The sequence below is a fragment of the Sceloporus undulatus genome, chromosome 4 (assembly GCF_019175285.1).
Source record: "Sceloporus undulatus isolate JIND9_A2432 ecotype Alabama chromosome 4, SceUnd_v1.1, whole genome shotgun sequence".
NCBI classification, from domain to species: domain Eukaryota; kingdom Metazoa; phylum Chordata; class Lepidosauria; order Squamata; family Phrynosomatidae; genus Sceloporus; species Sceloporus undulatus.
Window position 1 is genome coordinate 120,344,614 of NC_056525.1, and position 22,316 is coordinate 120,366,929.

The following is a 22,316-nucleotide window of genomic DNA, read 5'->3' on the forward strand; positions in this document are numbered from 1 at the left end:
AATAAAGAGCTGTTTTTGTTTGCAGAAAAACACAAGACTCGCAGCTTGACTGAATGTGGAGGAATTCTTTCCTATATTCCATGGTACATGAGCCAGCAGAACAAAGACCAATCCAACAGAAGTCTGCAGCACTCAAAAGGTGATACAAATCAGCTCTGAAAACAACAGAGGTTGATAGTCATCTGAAACAGTTCTGTTTCCAATAAAGCTCAATGATTAGGTACCACACAAATAAGACAGTCAACACCACTTAACAACTTTAAAAGAAAGATTTGGGCTAATTATTGAGATATTAATCTTAAGGAGACCAGACAGGTACTAAACATTATAATGTGATTCATTTTATAAAATTTCTACTATGACTTTCCTTCAAGGAAAATGCATATAAGATGTTAGCACATATTATTCTCACTTCAGCCCTATGGAGTATGTTGGGCAGCAAGAGCATCACAACTGAGCAAGAATTTGAATCCAAACAACCCTGGTTCAACTTCAATACTATTATATACCAATGGAGTTCAGTTTTTCCCTTTCCAGGATCTAGCTCTGATAACCTGAAGCTGCAATATCAGGTCTATGTTTAATTATCTTAACTTACTGTATAAGTCTAGAAATGTAGGTTTAAAGATTGACCCAAATAACCTGAGTCAACTTAGCCACGGGTCAATGTAAGCACTGCATTTTAACGCATATATATGTTGAAAGGCTAGAGTTTAATCTGCCCTAGAAGCACTGACCCCTTTCCACTCTCTCCTCCATCCAGCCTTTAGTATATGCACTAACATTTATACCTGCTGGAATTTATAAGTTCTTTGGAATTCTTTTCCTTTACTTCATCTTTTACATCCTTCATTATATGTGCCTGTTTTACACTCGACTTATCTACGGGTAGGGTTGCCATAATTCTGGACCTCGAAACTGGGACAAATGTAGGACAAAAGTAGGACAAAATTTTCAAATGTAGGATATATTTTGTAAAAATGGAGGACACGCCAAAAAAATATGTGATGATGATGCTTTTTTAAAAGTGTTCATAGAAATGCATGTTTCTTAGGCATGATCAAAATGGACGACATTTGGACATTGTTCCTAGACAGATGGCAGAAATGGACTTCCCTTTCTGGCCAACCTGCCTCCCCCATTCCAAACAGCACATTTGGGCAGTGAAGAGGAGGAAGAGTGGAAAAGGCAGAGGAGGAGGAAGAGGAGAAGAAGGAGGAGGAAGAAGAGGAGGAAGTAGAGAGGAAGAAGAAGGGGAGGAAGAGGGGAAGAAGAGGAGGAGGAGAAGAAGAGGAGGAGGAGGGAGATGAAGAAGAAGGGGAGGAAAAGGAGGAAGAAGGGGAGGAAGGAGCAGAGGAGGAAGAAGAAGAGGAAGTAGAGAGGAAGAAGAAGGGAAGGAAGAGGGGAAGAGGAGGAGGAGGAGAAGAGATGGAGAAGAAGAGGAGGAGGAAGAAGAAGATGAAGAAGGGGAGGAAAAGGAGGAAGAAGGAAGAGGAAGAAGGGGAGGAAGAAAAGGAGGAGGAGAGGAGGAAGAAGAAGAGGAGGAAAAAGATGAAGAAGAAAGGAAGAGGAGGAGGAAGAAGGGGAGGAAGAAAAGGAGGAGGAGAGGAGGCAGAAGGAGTAGGAGAAAGAGGAAAGGCTCTTTCCCCTGCCTGGCTTTCTCCGCCGGCGACGGAAGAAGCCAGGGAAGGGAATGGGGCCTCGCTGAAGCGAAGCCCCAAACCTCTGCCTGGCTTTCTCCGTCGCCAGGGGAGGAAGCCAGGGAAGGGAATGGGGCCTCGCTTCCCCTGCCCCACTTCCCTCCGCACGCGTGCGCGCGCCTGCCACTGACCCCTACTGAAGCCTGGGCTGGGCAGTGTTCAAACCCTCGCCTTGGAGGCGAGGAAGGCGAGCTGGAGGAGGAGGTGGGTTGGCGGCAGTAGCAATGGCCAGAGCGGGCCCCCAAACAGGGGACCAGGCACGGGTGGGGGCCCAAACCGGACTGTGACCGGGAGGGGCCCCCCAAAACCGTGCTGGTCACGGGGGGGGGGGGCGTGCTATGGCAACCCTATCTACGGGTCATATCAAAATCCATAATTTTGGCTCTAAAACTTTCCCTCAACTTATATATGTGGTTGACTTATAGTCGAGTATATATGGTATACATTTTAATGCCTTTCCACTCTCCCCTTCCTTTTGTCCCTTCCTCCTCCTCACTCAGTATATAAGTATTTCACCTTCTTCCAGGTCATTTTCCAGGAGTCAAAAATATCTTTCCAAATTCTTTGCTCCCTCGGGGTTACATGGGGGCAATTTTGCTAGGTTATGTGGGTCTCCTTTGTTATTTTATGACCAAAATATACCTTAAAAGAAGTAATCAGGAAGTGACTTTTGGTCATTTCATTTCCTAATGTTAATAAAGCCTAAAACATGGTGGAAATCCACGCGCACACCCACAACAAAGGTTCTGGGGGATTTTTAAGGGAAGGGAAGATGTGATAGACAGGTGTGGCCCTCTAAGGCAGTGATTCCCAACCTGTGGGTCGGGACCCATTTGGGGGTCGAACAACCCTTTCACAGGGGTCGCCTAAGACCACTGGAAAACACATATTTTCATGTAGCAACAAAAATAATTTTATAGTTGGGGGTCACCACAACATGAGGAACTGTATTAAAGGGTCACGGCATTAGAAAGGTTGGGAACCACTGCTCTAAGGTCTTCTGAGGGGGCTAATGTGATCCTCCCCCCGTCTCCCACAACTGCCCACCCCAAATTTCCCTTTCCTTTGCTTTCAAGTCATCGATATGAATGACATCAAAACAATTCCATTAGGTAAGGTCACAAATTTATTTATAAATTTATTTACTTTATATGCTACTTTTCTCCCAGCATGGGACCCAAAGTAGCTTACAAAGGCTAAAAACAATATTAATTCAAAAATGTGATAATAAAAAAGTCAAAACACATTTAAAGAAACATCACATTAAAATTTCATTTAATTTTTAAAAGTAAAAGTTTTTTAAAAAACTTAAAATTAATCTTACAACATCCACCCATAAAATGCTGCTTGTCACCAATTAATCATTAAAATCCTGATTAAACAAAACAGTGTTTGCCTGCCAGAAAAAGGAGGGGAGGTGGCATTCTAGCTTTCATAGAAGGGAGTCCTGCAGGCTAGGACTAATAGCAATAGCATTTACATTTCTATTCTGCTTATCAGTGAACTCAGCAGTCTCTAAGCAGTTTATACTCTGTAAGCCAATTGCTCCCAACAAGCTGGGTACTCATTTTACCAACCTACGAAAGGATGGAAGGCTGAGTCAACCTTGGAGCCCTGGGATCAAACTCACAACCTTGTGGCTGCAGTATCGGCATTTAACCACTACGCCACCAGAACAGTCACTGAGAAGGCTGTATCCTCACCAGATAGGCCTGTGATTATGGTGAAACATAAAGATAGCCTTCCCTTGAAGACTCTGGCAAGTTGACTAGGTTATCACATAAATTTGTGACAAACTAGTAAAGACTGAAGATCTAACATTACTCTGGAACTGAGTTTGTATTGGGAAGTATTTTGCATACTGTACTTTCCAAATATGACTACACTTATCAGAGACATAGATCTATATCACTTCACCACTATTTTTCCTTCTATCTCATATTTTTGGGGGCAGGATTCCAACAGTGGATTCTGCAAGTTAACCACATATAAGTTGCTGGGAGATTTGTTACAAGTAACATGCAAGGATTTACATGGATGGGAGTTCTAGCAACTGGATATGTGTTAAGCCTATTCACACTATTTTAATGCATTAACAAAACAAAAACTAAAGCAAACTCCATCTTTTACAATGTGCAGTTCAACCTCTTTGCAAAATATACTGTATGGGATTTCCAGTTTTGGGGCAAGAGACAGTGATCCTTGTATACCCAAATAACTGGAGGGGGAAATTGTTTTGAAAACCTGTAAGCAACAGACAATATGTACTTGTCAAGTAGTATTGTCTTAGACAGACACCTGTACAAACAAACATGCTTCTAAAAGGAAGGCCTAGCAGCTGGATCGCACTGCACATTGCACAAAAAGGAGGAATACATGGAATCAAAAGAGAAACTTTGTACTGAGTATACAAAACAGAAATTAAGGGGGGTGGGTGGATGGGAACCAGATGCTTTCTACATTTGAGAAAACAAGAAGAAACAAGAAGAACTAGCACTCAAGAAACTTAACTCTGTTCAAGGAAAACAGAAGAATGAACCCAAGAGTAATAGTATTATTGAAAGGAAGTGCTTGAAATACCCACACATAATTAACATTAACTGTAATTCATAGGTAGCAGTCTTGGCAACAGATTGCAGAAAACTGTGGGTTCAAATCCTTTGCCAGCCCCTTGATCCCTTCCCAACTGCTGACTCTGCAGCTTCTGTTTCTCTCAAAATACATTTTTTCAAGGTTGTTTTTTTTAAAGGTGTGGGGGTGTCTTAGTAAAGAAAGCACAATCCAAGCTACAAGAGATTCTTGCTTTTTAAGTGGGTGCAATTTCATGGATGAAGTACACAGAACAGAATGCTTGTCAAACACTACACTTCAACAAGCTGAACTTGGGTCCCCTGCAGATAGTTCACTTGTACAAAACATGTACTTTTATCCTACCCTTCCACCCCTAACATGGGGTTTTCTGAAGCTGAGATTGTGTGAAACACCCATGATCATCCAATGGGTTTCTATGGCCAAGCAGTATATCAAGCCCTGGTCTCCAGAGTCCAACACTCAAAAGACCACACCATGCTGGCTCTCCAACATGACTGTCTAATATGAGAAGTTACTTCATCTTATTCCTACAAAAGCAACTTGCACAAGTAGGTCATGATGAGAAGGCATGTTTGGGCCAAGATTATTCAATGAACTCCATGCGTGAGCAGGAATTTGAAGCCACTGACTGGATTCAAAGTCCAGTGTTTTATCTGCTAAACTGCACTGACTCCTTGAACACAGTGTATTACAATGCAGCAACTGAGAAAGCAAGTTAAAAAAAAAGGAGATGGTATAAAAACAGAAAGGAAAGGTTGACTGACTCACATATCCATAGGGTGGGAAAAAGTTGACCCACCAGATGTTTTGGCCTACAGTTCATATCAACCACACTCAATAAAGGATTGTAGAAATTATAGTCCCAAAACATCTGGAGGGCCAGAGTTTTATCACCTATGTCTTTTAAAGCTATTTCATTACAGCCTGCTGTGCTCACAGTGGGCACTAAAACATTTGGCTTGCATCATATTTGGCCCCCAAGAGAAGTGATTGTGTGAAGTTTCAGAGCAGGGTTTAGGTCACAGTTAAGTGTGACATTATGCAACTCACTCCTTCTAATATTAGAGAAACATGCCCAAGATCGTAAACAACACAGAGACTGTTAATATGAAACAGTTACTTATTTTTGCCATAAAATAAAAGAAATGGGAAGAACACAAAATTCAAAGGGAAAAGTAAGGCTCCAGCATTTCTGGACACAGAACCAAGTTGACAAATAATTGGGATTTGGCCCCTGTGGGGGGAAAAAGATGGGAGGTCTCTGGAGTTACTGATAAGAGCAGTGAAAAATGGGGTGAGGGGCAAAGGTAACACTCCAACAGGATTGTCTCTCCCCTACCCCACCCCACAAGCCCTAGTACCCAGTGGCCAGGAGGGAGTTGGAGAAAGCCAGTAGCAGATGCATGCACTTGCTCCTGGGGGACAATCTTCCCTCACCACTGCGCTCATCGACTAAAACTGCCTGATGGCTACACTCTGCTGTAGAGAGAAAATGAATGCTAAATGAATACAATCATCAGGTCTACAGTGGAGAGTCCCAAGCCCCTAATGAGGCTTTCTTGCATCCTTGGTACTTCCAGAGCCCAGTTCAAATGTTGTTTCCCACACTCCCTCTTCTCTCACACACAGGTGGTCTATCTACACAGACAGTCTAAAACCATAATTACTTACGGCAAAATACTGTAAACAAAATGCCTTGAGTCAGAATTTGGAAGTGGCTTTTAAGAAGAAAAAATGAATCCTGTGGCACTTTTGAGAGTAACTGGGAAAGGGTGCTACTAGATTCTTCTATGTCTTCTCATGCAAAAACAGATCGACATCCTTGGATAATTTTAAGAATGAATATAAGAACATGGTGAAGCCACCCAAACTGAGCAGAGGTGGGATGGGGCTCCAGATCCTAGATTATCCTACTATTGTTTAACTGTGACAGGCTTCAGCATGTTATTATGTTCATTCTTCTTTAAAGTTACTGTACTTTCTAAGTTGGGTTTTTTTTTTAATAAATGAGGTTGCCGATTCTTCTGAAGGTGAGTCATGCTTACTAATCCACACTCCACAAGCAAAACATTTAAATTCTGTTACAACTTGTTCTGAATGGTTTCAGAAAAAAAGCCACTTTTCTGATCTATAATTTTGAGAAACCCCCCCACCCACATGGCAAAAAAGAAAAGAAAAGAAAAGCCTTAAAAAGTAAAATCTCCAAGCTTTGGGGCTGAAGCACCCCGATTGCTCCAGGACTGTAGAAACCACAAAAGATAAAATTCCCAAAAGCAAAGCTTGATTTTGCCACTGTATATAAGGGATACCATTTTAGAATGGCACTGTATTTAAAGGGACTTGAGCATCCATGGATTTTGGTATCCCTTCAACCAAACCCCAGTGGATACCAATGGCCCATTGTATAACAGTTCAACAGAACAGATTGACTGGTACCTCCTTCAGCTAAAAAGAGTGACAAGGAGTCAATGCAGCTGTATTTTATACAACAACACATGCTGAGAACAAAAAGGCCTGCTAAATTTTGGCACAGACAGCTCAAGACTGAAAAGTGCAATGGAGCAGATGTTGCTTTGCATATCAGCAGCTGGAGATAATGTGTTCACACCTTGGTGGCAATTACTACATTTCTCCCATTTCACTCTGGTTTGGAACAACAGCAAAACAACAACAGCCACCCCTCTAGCATCAGGATATTCTGATGGGCTGAGAGAAAAGACAACAGAAGGGTTTCAGAATTAAAATGCCAGGAACTGCAAGGGGTTGTGTGAGGGGAGCTACATTTTTTTAAAGTAATACCCCCACAAGTTAATGTTCTATTGAACATGTCAAGGCGTTAAGTCAGGCATCTCTTTAAATTTTGTGGCACAAACAATCCCATAACAAATAAGAAGAGGGCACTGCCTCCCCAAGTACTTTAAAAACCCAGTATTTATATCAGAGAATACTATATTAGCAGTTCAGGGTGTGGACTATGCTTATTAATTGGCTGCCAGAACTATTGTAAAGATTCTCTGAAGTTCAAGACAGTCCACAGCTAAATACAGGAGCACAAGCTTTGCATAGAGACTTGTGTCTGTACTGTACATATGGATTTACACACAAATGCAAAGGGAGAAAGAGAGACCCACACAAAGACAGACTTGAGGCGGGGAGGGGATGGAGGATAGACGCCAAATATTGAAGTTTTCAAAAGAAGATGGAAGGATCTCCATTTCAAGCACTTACTGCAGGATGGGAGTCATATACACTTCCAGAGGTTGTTGGACTGCAACTCTCATCATTCCTAACTTATTGGTGATAATGGCTAGGGCTCATGTAATGCTATCTGGAAGGCCACATGAGAGTCCCTGAATTACAGCAAAGTCTAAGAACAAAAAGTGTTTCTAAATTTAGAAGGGACCAATTATGTTTGATGAAAGTGTAAAAAGTCACAGCAGCTCTTCTTTAGTACTGCAGCTGTTTATGGCGGTCTACTGAACGTGGTCTAGAACTTCAAGTCTGGACTCCAGAGTATGAACTGCCCTCCTGTGAAATTCTGTTGAGTCCCAATTCACTGATCACCCCAAAAAAATCTGTCTAGGTGGGGGTTACCAGAGATTGGCTTCACAGGCCCTACATTCCTCAGCCTGTGCTGAGAGTCCATTCTTCACAAAAGCATATTCGCTAAGCACCCTGTGAAAAAGAAGAGCTGAAGACCAACCACCCCTGCAATGGCAGAGTTGGGAGGCTCAGCTTCTTCGGGCCATCAGTATCCATGCTAAGAGTTTTACTCTTTTGGACTACAACTCCCAGAATCCCAGGCGAAAAAAGCTATCATCCAAAGAAGCAACAAACATTACCAGTTCACGAATGTAACACGTTTTGGACATGAATGTGCCACATCACCTAATCTAGGCTTGAACACTCTCCAGTATGTTCTAGCTTCAGATGACATAGAATGGGTGGGATGGACACCCAGAGACTCAGAAGAAACTGCTTTGAGGCCATTTTATTCTTTCTTACTTATAACCAACTGGTGACACCTGGATATTCAGCAGGCCTGCTTCACTACTCGAAGTATCACCATTGCTTGAGCAATACATGCCCCTTTGGGAACTTTCCTAGGTACTGCATAATCCAGATTTTGGAATAGGCTTCCTTTCTGGTCTTCCATACGGAAGCAATCCAATATCTGCTTAGAAATCTATTCTAAATAAATAGTGCATTCTGACTAAGCTATTTACAAAGTAAGCAGAATAAAATGAAAATGATTGAACAAAAGACCATATCTGGATTTTTACTACAACATGCCATTTGTAGTTATTATTTTTTTTACCAAAGCCTTAGTACTATCATTCAGATTCTTCGTACATGAAATGCTTATAGATCCAGGCTGCACTCTTTTTACTCATGTAAGTACCTACAAGTAAGACCCATTGAACTTCATGGGATTTAGCTCTGCGTACATATGTCCATTGCTGTAGTGCTAGGTTCCATCCCTGACACAGGAAACCAAAGCAAACAGAAAGTTAAAAGTCTTAAGTGTTAAACTTAAAGTCTTATCTAAGTGTTAAACTGCCCTCTTCCATCTTCCTGGACTGGACTTTTTCTTCTTTTTTGTCAAAATCTCAAAGGGAATGTCACTTCCAAAGATAACTGGGCTTTGGATGTGGAACACCACAACCGGAAATGAATAAATTATTTCATCTTTTTCTATAATTTTCCAGCATTACCCAACCCAGGCTTACTGCCAATTGATGTTACTTCAGCTGTACTCAACAGCCAAACATGTTGTCATATTTAATACATGTGGCAATTATACATAATCCAGAATTGGGGGGAGCGATTACAAAAATCTCAAAAGAAAAATAACCTCTTAGCTATATAGGGCAATGGTTGAAAACAATACTATAGAAATCTTCAGAGACAAAATTCCATTAGCATGTCTGCAGAAATCTCTTTACTTTCATGTAGCATTGTCACCTGAATAGTTGTAAAGTATCCCCTGAAATTTAAACCATTTCTAACATATCTTTTCTTTTTACAAAACAAAACCAACCGGCACCAAAAAAGCCCCCCCCTCCATTATTTGTATTTGCCATTAGGAGACATTTGTCATTAGGCGGCATTATCCAGACATTTGTAATGTTGTCCTCTGTGGTCAGTCCTAGAAGAAGCAGTGCATGAACCTTTCTAGAAGACACAAAGCACACCCAGCTGGCATAAATCAACACAAAGTGCATGTCTTCCACATATTCCAGCAGACTTTCTGGCTGAACTGCTTGATCCATACAGAAGATCTACATAAAGCCAAGAAAGCTGTAGAATAGTTTTGGAGTCCATGCCAGGAGAGTGGGCTTGTTGCAAATCTTACTGGTTCCCAGCAGGGCTGGCCCAAACCACTTGGCTGACTGAAGCAAAGAAAAGGATGGTGCCTCCACCCACACATTACAAAAGTCAAGCAGACTTCAAGGTGAACCTTATTTAACACTAGTGAACATGTTCCACTGCACCTGGGGGAAACAAACTAGTTTACAGGGTGCACACAGCTCTGTCCTTCAGTACTTCATTTCTCGCTCAGCTACTTTTGTTAAAGCAGCTAACTTTCTCTATTCAATGGCAGGGCTGGTCCTTTTCACCAAGCTGCATCCCTGGAACCAAGAGACAGTTGAAAGGGAGCTAGAAGAAAGCAAATGCTGTTCTATGTTCCTGAAGAGCTTCTTGTAGAGGCTGTTTCTACCAAATACTACAATATTAAATGAAAGATGTTACAAAATGAGCAAAACAAGGACTGGGGGTGGAAGAATTTATGAAGAGTAAAACCAAGAACAATGTTTGTAACTAAAACAACAGCTCAGGAATTTGGCATTAAAGTATCAACTCGTTTATTGCAGGGTGGGGGGAAATGCTATTTGCAAGCATTTTTGTTCTTGGCAGTCATTACAGTTACATGACCTCAGCTAAGGAGTCTTCTTAAATCCATTAGGGGGGCAAGTTGCTTCAGTTTTAGGGTATGCAAAAATGGTTAACATTCTCTATGAACTTTTTCACAGACCATTTTGCCATAATGAGACCACTGGGACAGATCTCTATGGATGCTTTCCGAAGGCAGGGAACTATGCCGAACAAAGAAAGCATCCATATCCAAGAGCAAAAAGTCGTAATAGGCCAAATTCATACACTGCCATTATACTACAAATATGTGCTCTCTCACCCCAGGGACAAAACATCTCATAATTATGAGTTTTTCACTACTCAGTGGATGCACTCAGCTATGATTAAAATGGTGCGTGATGCTCTATAAAAAGCCAATTCCAAGCATTCTGTCATATTCTAGTGTGACCAAGACAGGGTTCCAAAGTAGGCTTGAATTTATTTTTATTTTTTTAACATTATGGGGACAAAGACAAACATCAGCTCCAGGTTCCATCACAAAGTTTGAGGAAAGAAAAATTGTGCATTTGTAGGAGAAAAAGACATTTTTGGTGGTAGTGGACAGCCAACTCCAGGGAAGATTAGGGAAGGATAATGGGCTGAAAAACCTGACAATTCCTTTTACTCTTCTGTGTAGTATTGGTGGATCCCAATCTAGAATAGTATGATGAAAGCACCAAACCTAATGTCCAGCTTGTGTAAAAGCACATTTACCAGTTTCAAAAGGCTGAGAAATGCTGTCAGATAGTTGACTTCCCCACAGGTTTCTTTTGAAGTGTCAACAAAGTTGTATTTTTACATAGTGCCAGGTAATTTTGAAAGACATTCTTTGTTGGTGGGACTGACTGCATCGTCTTTTGGTGCCAGGATGGCTTTTTCCCATAGCCACTCATGGTTATGAAACTAATATGTAACATTCAGAAATACTACTTCTTGGACCATGAGGGAAACCATAATCTCTGCTACCCTTAGGCACACTCCCTGGCTTTTCCTGGGAACTTCCTCACTTTAGAGGGATCAGCTTAGCTCTTAGTTTGCCACACCTAAAGCTTTCAACAGTCAAGTGAAAAGTTTTTTTCCCCACACACAAGGAATAAAGTATTTCTGTGTCTTCTCTTGCCTAAAAAAACCCATGCCACTGGCACTCCAAGCCACACCTGCTGCAATGATGCACCTCTACAGCCCATAGTTGTGATGAGATAGGAGGTGTACCCCACACCAATGCGGAGGGATAACCCTCCAACTCTTGATGTAGTCCTCAATGGCTTCAAGCTCTATCAACTGCAAACCTATGCACTAGCCAGGGAAGTTTGACTCCTGCTGACTCCCACAGGTTTTAAACATAAAGACAGGTTTAAACCAATCTAAATGAAATAATGAGTTTTGAAGACTGAATAACCCCAGGGTCCCCTTAGCTTTGGCTGTGACAGGTGTCACAGTGTTTCCACTCATAGAAAAGCTTAGTGAATCCACATGGAGAAAGAAAAAATCCAATATTGTTTACAAATATTTGCTTGTTAATAAATAAGGTATGCAGTTTTTCAGGAATAAATGGAACAAACAACTGGAGTGTCATAGCATGTCTAATCAATAGGCATCATGGCTTTGCTCTTAAGTTGCAACTTACTCAGCAAAAACAACAACAAAAAAGTTCCAGATATACTGGATACCACAATATATTTTCAATAAATATTTGAGTAATTGCAGAAGCTACAATTCTCATCATATGTCTTCTAAATATAGTCTCTCTCTGTAGGAAGGACATTATTCATATTCATTCTGTACTGGAGAAGTCTTTGAATTCTGTAGATGTTCTTGTGCTTCTGTATTATCCGCTTCTTTCTTGGAAGTTAATTACATGTCAAAGGAAATGAATTCACTATGTTCTTAATGTGACTTAAAGACTTACAGCACAACAACAGAAAGATAAATGCCTACCTCCTATTGGCCAATGTACAGAGGACCTTACAATCAATATAAAGATGACAACTTCCTAAGAACAACCTTTTTGGACATTTTGATGTCTTTCATTTAAATTTATCCATATATATATTTTTCCTTTACCTTCCATAATTGTTAATTTTTTCTTTCTTTTTCTCCGTTGTATACATTATTCCTAATAAAAAGAAAGTGAAATGCCTCTGACAAACAGACAAAAAAAAGACCCTTTATTATTATATATTCCTAATGAAGTTTGACACAGTTGAATCAGCAGTCTCTGGACACTTGTAATCAAATACAGACTTCTCAAGGGAGTGGAAGAATAAGAGACCTGGGAAAAAATCTTATAAAACAAAAAAGTGATTGGAAAGAGATGGAAGAAGGATGCTTAAACAAAGTCATACCTCCCACTCTTGCAGTCTGACTTGTCATTAGTTTAATAAAAGCCCCAGGAAAATTATCTTGGAAAATAGCAAAAATAACCATGCTGCTTCTTTCAAAGAAGAATGATACCACCATAAATAATGAAACAAATAAAGGCTTTCCTCCATGAAAAGCAGCATAACATATTTAACATCCACCCCCAATAATTCAGCCCATATAGACCGGAAGGAAAGCTATTAGATACCAGATGTCAAACTGGAAGAAACTGAAATGCTCTGTCACAGCACAAAGCAAGGCTTAGTTGTTGAAGCTTTATATAACTGATATGTACTGAAGGTAGGTGGACGGGACAGGACACATACAGTTAAAGTTACTAAGGAGCAAATCTGACTCTTAGCGCCTGAACAGACAGGTCAAAATAAAGCTGCTTCGGATCACTTTGGAGGTATGCTGTTTAAATGATGCATGCATTCTAAGAGGCCAGAAACCGTGCCAAAGCCATGCTCCAGTCCTAAGGACTGGAGCTTTGGCGCACCTACTGGCATCTTAAGATGCATGTGTCATTTAAACAGCATACCTCCAAAGTGACCAAAGCAGCTTTATTTTGGCCTGTCTGTTCAGGTCCATTCATTATCTGAATTCAAAGAGCCCCATTTGTGTGGGAAGCACATCCTTTGGTACTCCCTCCCCTCAGATATTAAAACGGGAGACCTCATGTACATCTGCAAACACTCACAACAAGGGTCAGTCCCTTCTTCCCACTGCACATTGCCGAAGGGCAGGATCTTCTCCCCATGCTTGCCTTGCATTCATTTACTCTACAACAAAGCAGGGCCAGAAAATGGTTGGTTCCCCTGATTTTCTTGGACTGCAACCCTGATCACCCTTCACCAATGCTTTAGGAATGATGGGACATATGGGAGTTTCAGTCCAGTAACATCTTAAAGTCCACACATTGCCTATCTCTATCTGAACAACAGAGTATTCTTGCTTCAGAAGCAAAAAAGCATTAATAAACTGACAACAGTTTACTTTTGATAAAATGCTGTAATACAGTATCAAGATGATTGTGATAAAATAGGTTATACAATATTCCAGCTCAAACACATTCAGCAACATATACTCTCTAGGTACACTGTTCCAAGAGAAAAGAAAGGAAGCGGCACGTTTGTCTTTGTGATATGTATTCATGTATTGACATGCATGTCCAAATATGCTGATACTCTATCCAGGACCAAACAACATATTACAGTACTGTACTTTAAAGATGTAGCTAGCAGCTACATGTTCTCCCCACCCTCTATTCCTGCTGAGGCCCTCACACCATCTTACACTGACAACAATTGATCCATGCATCATCTTTTGACAAAGTAAACTGCAAGCAAATTGAATCACAGCCATCGGAGGTATTAAAGTCCCCAGTTCCCATGCTATTTTTCTGGTTCAGACCAGGTCCCCTATGTTTATTTCAGCACAGGATTGGGTGGTCAATTTGTCCTCTTCGTGTTTAGGACATCAGTGTCCAGAAGCTCCACACAGCAAAGCCAACAGGAAAGGGATTGTGTTGCATTTCTATACATTCCACAAGCCAAAGGTCCCTAACCACTGCTTTACTGAATCAAATGAAATACAAAAGTAATCTGGCTTTCAAGTTATAGCTCTTTATAAGACTGTGTGTAAAGTACCTAATCCTCAATTATACAAAAATTACAAATTCTTTTTCTGGCACATCTAATTTGAATTTGCCAACATGGCAAAAATAGCCAATAACTTTTCTCTTCCATACAGTTGATATCCCACAGATCTCCCCACCTCCTGCCACCTTGGTGTAACAAAGAATGAACACTCAGCTATATGAATACCCAGCAATTAATCTCAGCATATTCCACCTTCTATTCTGTGTGTGCATTGATAAGAAAAAAATCATACAATCCTAACACAACAGAACAAACAGCTAATTATAATTGCTTACTATGTGCAATAGATTCTGGACAGCTTTTTAAAAGTGAGGCATTTCTAAGAACTAGTGTCACAGTACTGAAAAATATTCCCTGCTGATCCAAGTAGAAAGTAATAGTTCCTACTTTTAAATGAGAACTGCTGACAGTGTGCATGTGTTGAATTAGCTGCCCAAGCTCTTATTATGTAACACTAATAAGCAACTTTTATTGGGAGGTAACTTTAAGAAAGGGCCAGAGTGCAGTGCGTCTGGTCTCCACCACTACTCTCCTAAGTGAGCAGCAGACAGGTCCAGTGGCTGAAGGCACCACTTATGATTCTGTGTTGCTAAACAAGGACCTTCTAGGTGCCGGAGTTGGCCCAGGGAAGCAGTGTTGCTGAACCTAAGCCTCAATTATTATCCTGAGTTTGTGTTTTTCCTTATTAAAAACTAACTGTGGGCGAGAAGGTGCTGAGTTTAACCACACAGCAGCAACTACCACAAAATGAACTGCCTCAAACAGCAAGGTTTTTTTCCTAGAAGTAGCTGCTGCCTCAGCAAACCTTCTTTCCCTTCCTCATTTCCATCACCTCTTCTTACATGTCATTCTTCTTTTTTGATTTCTTCAACCACTACTGTTCTTACCTTATTTCCTTTAGGTTGTCCCAACCTCCAAAGCCTATGCCTTATTTTCTCCCACTTTCTCTTTTTTTTACCGCTATTATTATTATTATTAACCTTTATTTATGAAGCGCTGTAAATTTACACAGCGCTGTACATCATGCAATCTTTTTAGTTAGACGCTATGATTTCATTTTCACCTCAGCTACAGGACACAAGGCCATTCTCAGTGGCCTTCTACTCCAGGCCTTGTACTACCATCTGTGAAAAATATGTTTTTTTTTTAAAATTCATACATTTCTACTACAAACCGGAGACAGAGATGGGAAATCTGCCACCCGAAGGAAGCAGATTTGAAATCATCTGTTCTGCTGAGAACACTTCGTTCTTCTTGGGAATATGAAAAGGGAAAGACTCATATAGCACTATCTGTGTGCAGGGCAAAGTTTGCTCATCTTCCCTGACCATTCTGTTTTATAACGTTATGAAGATTTTAATTAAGTTAAATCTCAAGAGAGATCCAATAATCCTTAAATTATTTGGTTTATGTCAATTCACAGAAACAATGCTTTACCAAGGAAGAAAGAAAGCTAAGGATTCCATTTAATTTTGTTATTCTTTCTCTGGAAGGCATTTTCTATTCATGACAAACTGATTTAATATAGATATAAATGTATAGATAGAACATCTAAACTGCCTTTATGCTATATAGCACTCAGAGCAGCTTACCAGTGATTAAATATTCATTATTTCACTTATTTATAGTCTGAACTTCCCTGCAATGGGCACACAGTGGCTTGCCTCTAGACTCTACTAATGCAAAACAATAAAAATATTAAAACTACATATGCAGTGTCAAGGATGGGAATGATGCAACTCTCCCAGTAAAACATATTGCAGTTCCTGTTCTGACACCGCTCTGTGCAGAGCCAATATTCACTGTACAGGTGGAGGTTGGTATGACGTCTGCCCTGTTGCCAAGCAAGAATGGCATTTATGCACTGGTTGCCTTTCTCTAATAGGAGCCAGAAGTACACGGCCTAATAAATGTTGTATAGGAAGGATCTGTCAAAACTGGTGGGTAACTAGCATATGGGTAAGATTTACACTGCCCTGTTGCTGTCTGACATGTGATTATCACCTGGGTTCAAGGATGGTTTTGGATCTCTTTCTTCCACTGGGGGGTAGGTCCTACCTAGTTAGATATGACAAACAATAAATCTCTAGCCAGCATGGCCAACAGTCACACTGTATAGAATGATGGGTGATATAGTCCACCACATCTGGAAGGAGCCATATCAATATGCCACTTTAAATTATCAGTAAAGAGCAGCGGTATGGGCAACTACTCCTCTGCAACTCCCAAAGGATAAGAAATATTAAGACAGTAAGATGATGTTCATTGTACCATGGAAATATCTTGGTTCTAGTTGAGACACTCAACCCTATGCAATTTTTATGCAATTTTACTAGGAAATACATTTCCAATAGTACTGACTCTCTCATACTTAAATTTAGAATAGCAAACTTTGTAAATTCTGAGTCATGACCCACGAAGAAATCTCTGTCCCTTGTATTTAAAAAAAGATGTCCATCTAATTATCCAATGTATTTCAACATCTGTGTTTCTTTTGTAACTCACTACACTAAATGACACTGCTGTCATTTAATACAACATTCTGGTTTTGTCCTGTAAAGCAGAGGTGTATGGACCTTTCATGTGGGCTAAAGCTCCCACATTCCCATACCACTGGTTATGCTGGCTAGGGCTTCTGGGATATGAAGGCCAAGATATATGGAGTACCAGCGGTTCCCCAATTCTGCTGTAAAGAGCTGATAAAAATGTTGGATGAATATAGCCCTATGTATTTAATCTGCCACAAAAATCCAGATTTATAGGCAGTGAAGAACATCAACTGGATCACAACAAGCAACAAATAAAAGTGCCCAAGTGAGCAAGAAAGAAACAACAGAGGAAGATATTCATGTGTGCACTGTTCTTTGAGGAAAACTCACAAGAACTTTCCTGTCCAGACACCAATCTGGCCGAGGCCCACATCGCTTTATCCAAGCGTCTTTCAGACCATTATGCAGAAGAACTCAAGAAATGAACCCAAAACAAGTGGAAATCTTTTCCACCATACTCTGTCTTCTTCAGGATTGCCTACTCAGATTGGCAACAGCTCTCCACAAACCTTTCCCAGACTTGCCATCCCAGTTCTTTTAACTGGACAAGCCATGGCTTGAACCTTCTGCATGCAAATGAAGCCTGTACTACACTGCCAGGAATACAGGCCCTCTTCTTTCCCACCTCCCCCAAAACATTTGCCAAATTTTAATCTCTGCATTCACGGAAGGTGATTAAAAACTGCATTGAAAGGACAGCCGCCCCAAATCCTTACATTCCACCTCTCACACATGTAGAAAAGCTGACCTGCAAAGACTTTAATGTGAAAACCAGGCTTTGGCACCGTTCCTTGTGGAGCTGCTTACTTGGAATTCAGCACTTTCTCCCAGGACTCCAAAGTCCACCAAGCAATTGTATGAAATGCCAAGGCGGCTTTTCTTTCCTTTTTTTACTCACCCCTAGCCATCTTGCTCCTTTATTTGCAGCCTGTTGAATCTGTACTCTTTTGAGGGTGACATGATAGACTGCGCCTTCCTCTACCTCTTCGCCTCCGTCCTGAATTGAGCTCTGCCACAGAAGGAAAAAGAAATGTGTGGGTCATTTAAAACAGCAATACATGATCAGTCATCAGTGGTCATTTTCTTTCTAAGAGCAAATCTAGGTCACCCAACCAACAGCTTGTTGGAGGCATCGAAGGCTTGGTACGCAAAGTGTGTAGGACAATCGCAAAGCAAGACAAGATGCTTTTCGATGGAGGCAAAGCCGGAATACATTTGGCAGGCTGCCTTTGCCTGCGATAGCAGGATAGCCTGAGTTTCCATTGAGCCTCCCTCCTCTCCCACCTACCCACCCAGCCTTGCACATATTTGAAATAGTTTTACAGTGTCTTTTCATAAGGAAATGCTCCCATGCTCCCCCCTCCAACACATATTACCATCACTCTTTCCACTCTTTAAAAAGGGATGTAATATTGTATGTGGATGATGTTTTAACTTTGCTGTTAGCCGCTTTGATTGTTTTAGTACAGAAAAGCGGGATAAAAATCAAAGTTTCATTTATTATTTATTATTATTCGGACAGAAAGCCATCAGGCACTTAAATCGGACTTGAGCCCCACTTTCTCAAGGCGGTAATAACAAGGCAATACATGATCCCAAATCATTTCAGCGGGTTTTTAAAAAGCTTTTTTTCCATATAATTTTTTGGCACTTTCCCCATACCTTCTAGTCACCGATCAAAGTTAAAAAACCAAAAACACAACCAAACACACATCAGAAAGTGAACAGTCCCCCTCGACATGCAACTTTGATTTGACCTGGGGGTCCACAACAAGCCCCTTGAAGAAAACTAATCTTGCTTTCAAACTTGGGACTGGAAAGGAAAGAAAGCCTCCCCAAAGTTGATCCTTAAAACTTGCCCAGTTCCTTTCTTTTCCTTGGACTTGTTGCCCTCCAACCATCCTTTCCCACAGCAACTCTTTAAGTCAAAGAAAAAAGCAACCCTGAAGCCTTTAAACCCCAAACACATCCCCAGAAAGGGAACCTTTCCAAAAGGTATTGATTCCCTGGAGAGTTTGCTTGGGGAAAAGAAAGGAAAGGAAAGGGAAAGGAAAGACCCTCCATTCAGTTTCTTTACAGGAAAGTGAACCCAGTCCCTGGAGTTCTCCCCCCTCAAGAAAAGCCTTGTCTGAAAGAAAAGCAAGGGGTTACCATTTTAGCTCTCCAAAGCAATTTCATCCTTAGGTTTCTCTCCAGTGCATGAGCGAAAGGGCATGGTTTGTTGTTTTAAAAAAGGGGGCTTTTTGATAACAACCCTCTTCTGGGACGAGCTTCTTCTCCTCAGCAGTCAATGCATGACCACAAAAGCTGTGAGTGGTGTGCACAGAGAGTCTCACACACACACACACCAGAGAGAGAAAGAGAAACTCCTCCCCTACACACACATCACACACACAGAGAGGAAAGAGAGAGAATGATGTCAGGTTTTCCTGTTTATGCTGCTGGACCCAAACTCTCTTTTCTGGGCTTGAGAGAGAGAAAGAGACTCCAGCAGTCCAGCCATCTCTCTGAAGTTTTTATTATCTCATGTTTCCTGATAGGCACCAGGTGCCAAAACAAAACCCCAGCCTCTGCTTGCCGCCCTTTTCCCCCTCTCCAAAACGGACAAAGGGAGAGAGAGAGAAAGGCTGAATTTGGGATTATCTGCCTCTTTGGGTTTCTAGGAAGAATGGCTGGTGGAGGGCCCCAGGGAGTTGGATGGAGACACAATGGGGAAAAGGTTTTCCCAAGGCCTCCCTTTTAAGACATCCCCCCCACCAAGGGGGAAAGGAATGGGCCTTCAGGGTCCTAGGAGCCCCTGTGTGGCTGACCAAAGTTGGAAGAAAATGCAAAGATATAGCCATGTTAGTCCACAGGATGATGGTTCTCAACCTTCCTAATGCTGCAACCCTTTAATACAATTCCCCATGTTGTGGCGAAGGGTCTGGAAACCATGCCCTGTGAGGAAAGACTTAGGAAGCTGGGGATGTTTAGATTGGTCAAGAGAAGGTTGAGAGGTGATATGATTGCCCTCTTTAAATACTTGAAGGGATGTCACATTGAGGAGGGAGCAAGCTTGTTTTCTGCTGCTCTAGAAAACAGGACCCGGAACAATGGATGCAAGCTACAGGAAAAGAGATTCCACCTCAACATTAGGAGGAAGTTCCTGACATAAAGGGCTGGTCGACAGTGGAACACACATCCTAAGAGTGTGGTGGAGTCTCCTTCTTTGGAGGTCTTTAAACAGAGGCTGGATGGCCATTAGGCAGGGATGTTTTGATTGAGAGTTCCTGCATGGCAGAAGGGGTTGGACTGGATGGCCCTTGTGGTCTCTTCCAACTCTATGAGTCTATGATTATTTCCAGGATTACTTCATAACTGTAATTTTGCTACTGTTTTCTGATGGTCTTAGGCGACCACCGTGAAAGAGTCATTTGACCCCCCCCAAAGGGATCGCGATCCACAAGTTGAGAACTGCTGCGGTAGGATCAGTACTTTGAGACTCACTGAAAGAAAGAAGTTGGCTGTATCGGTTGGCGCATACTAAAGTCCGTTTCCTCAGATACGTTTGGCGGAGTGGAAGCCGGGGACAAACACACACGCACACACACAAATGCCATTGGTGTTTGAGAATGTCAATTCAAATTCAAAATCGTTTGGATACGGAAATGAAGAAAGTTGTTGTTGCATTTTTTGTGAGGTTTTTGGGGGCTATGTGGCCATGTTCTAGAAGAGTTTATTCCTGATGTTTCGCCGGCATCTGTGGCTGGCGTCTTCAGAGAAAGTTGTTGTTGTTCTGTGCTTCTATGTCAATTTCTGACTTACAGAGACCATCAAGTGGACCTGTCATGGGGTTTTCTTGGCAAGTTTCTTCATAATGTCATGGCCATCTTCTGAAGCTGAGAAATTGTGACTTGCCCAAGGTCACCCATTGGATTTTTATGCACCAGCAGGGAATTGAACCATGGTCTCCATATGCATCTGAGGAAGTAGACTGATGACTATGAAAGCTCATGCTGCCAACATCTTTCTTTCAGTTAGTCTCAAAGGTGCTACAGGATCTCTCTATATACTGAGTCTACAAACTAACACGGCTATATCTTTGAATCTTGGTCTCCAGAGTTGTAGTCCAAGGCTCAAACCACTACTACACCACGCTGGCTCTCTGTCATCCCAATAAATGTGTTGGTTGTTGTGGTACCACAGAACTCTTTGCCACACATCTGGACCAGTTGCTACTTCCATATAGTTAGACAAGGGGCACAGTTTGATTTAAAGCATCATGGTTTTCAAAACTACTATGACTCTGGAGAATGGGGTTCGAATAATTGCTCAGCCATGAAATCCACTGGGTGACCCTGGGCAAGTCATACTCTCTCAGCTTCATGGCAATGGCAAACCCCTTCGGAAGAAACCTGCCAAAAAGAAAACCCTTGACAGGTCTATCTTAGGGTTGCCATAAGTCAGAAACAACTTCACACAACAACAACATCATGGGAAAGAGAGGAGCTGTGCAAGAAGAGTTACAATTTCACAAATGAAGCTACAAAATGCCACTAAACCTTACTTGTGGCATATACACAGGGTCAATGTGCAAGGAACCACAGAAACGAGGGCAAAATACCCTGCAAATGTAAATGTATTTGAAAACGTTTGCCTTACAGCAGGACGAATGCAAACCTCACAAAGGAAAAACTCTGAAATTTAGGATTTTGGGAAGAGGGGAAATCACATTTCCAAGAAGCATAGTCAAGGAAACACTGAAGCAACGCTAGCATAATACTTTTCTATAGCCATGCTAAGATGTCACCAAGTAAAGAGCAACCCTCTAAGTTATCGAGAGCAATTGTTCAGGCTGAATGATAAGCTATATCTCCCCTGACCACTGACAGGGTAGGGTCAGATGAGAGATAAAATAAGATGATCCCTGGCCATGTTCAAAGACAGCAAAAGTGCATTGTCTGTACTTAGTAAGATGGAAAGGGGAAGTGCTATGCCGAGTTAATGAGATAATCATTAATTTGCTTTATCCATTTCCCTTTGAAAATACAAACATTAACAAGCATTCTCTACTGTACAGAACAAACATGTCTTGGAAGAAAGAGAGTGTAAGAAAAGGAAGATGCAATAGCTATTACAGCAGTCAGTGTGGATATTAATTCTTGCTACAGAGTCAGCAGAAGCTAGAGAGCCAGCATGGTGTAACTGTTTGAGTTTTGGACTAGGACACTGGGAGATCTGGGTTGAAATCCCTGTTAGCTATGGAAACATACTGGGTGACCCTGGGCAAGTCATACTCCCTCAGCCTCAGAGGGCAATCTCTGAATAAATTCTGCCAAGAAAACCCTTAGAGTTCTCATAAGTCAGAAGTGACTTGAAGGCATACTACAACAACAATAGAAGCTAAATTTGGGTGCCATTATCCCATAATTAAAGAGCTTGTGACACCTCATTAGATGGCAGAAGATCACCCTGCATTTACCAATTAATTTGATTCCAGTGGCTATTTTAGTGTGACACAACTGACTAGAAAGGCCCTCAGGGTATGCTTTACCCTG

The 22,316-nt window shown here is 41.4% G+C and overlaps 1 protein-coding gene across 1 annotated transcript in view; it reads right to left on the reverse strand.

Moving 5' to 3' along the window:
- Positions 1–22,316, reverse strand: part of RGL1 (ral guanine nucleotide dissociation stimulator like 1) — a 119,535-nt gene that overhangs the window by 69,432 nt on the left and 27,787 nt on the right. The window contains 1 exon segment of the mRNA XM_042465145.1: positions 17,678–17,788. Coding sequence (XP_042321079.1) covers positions 17,678–17,788 — 111 coding nt within the window.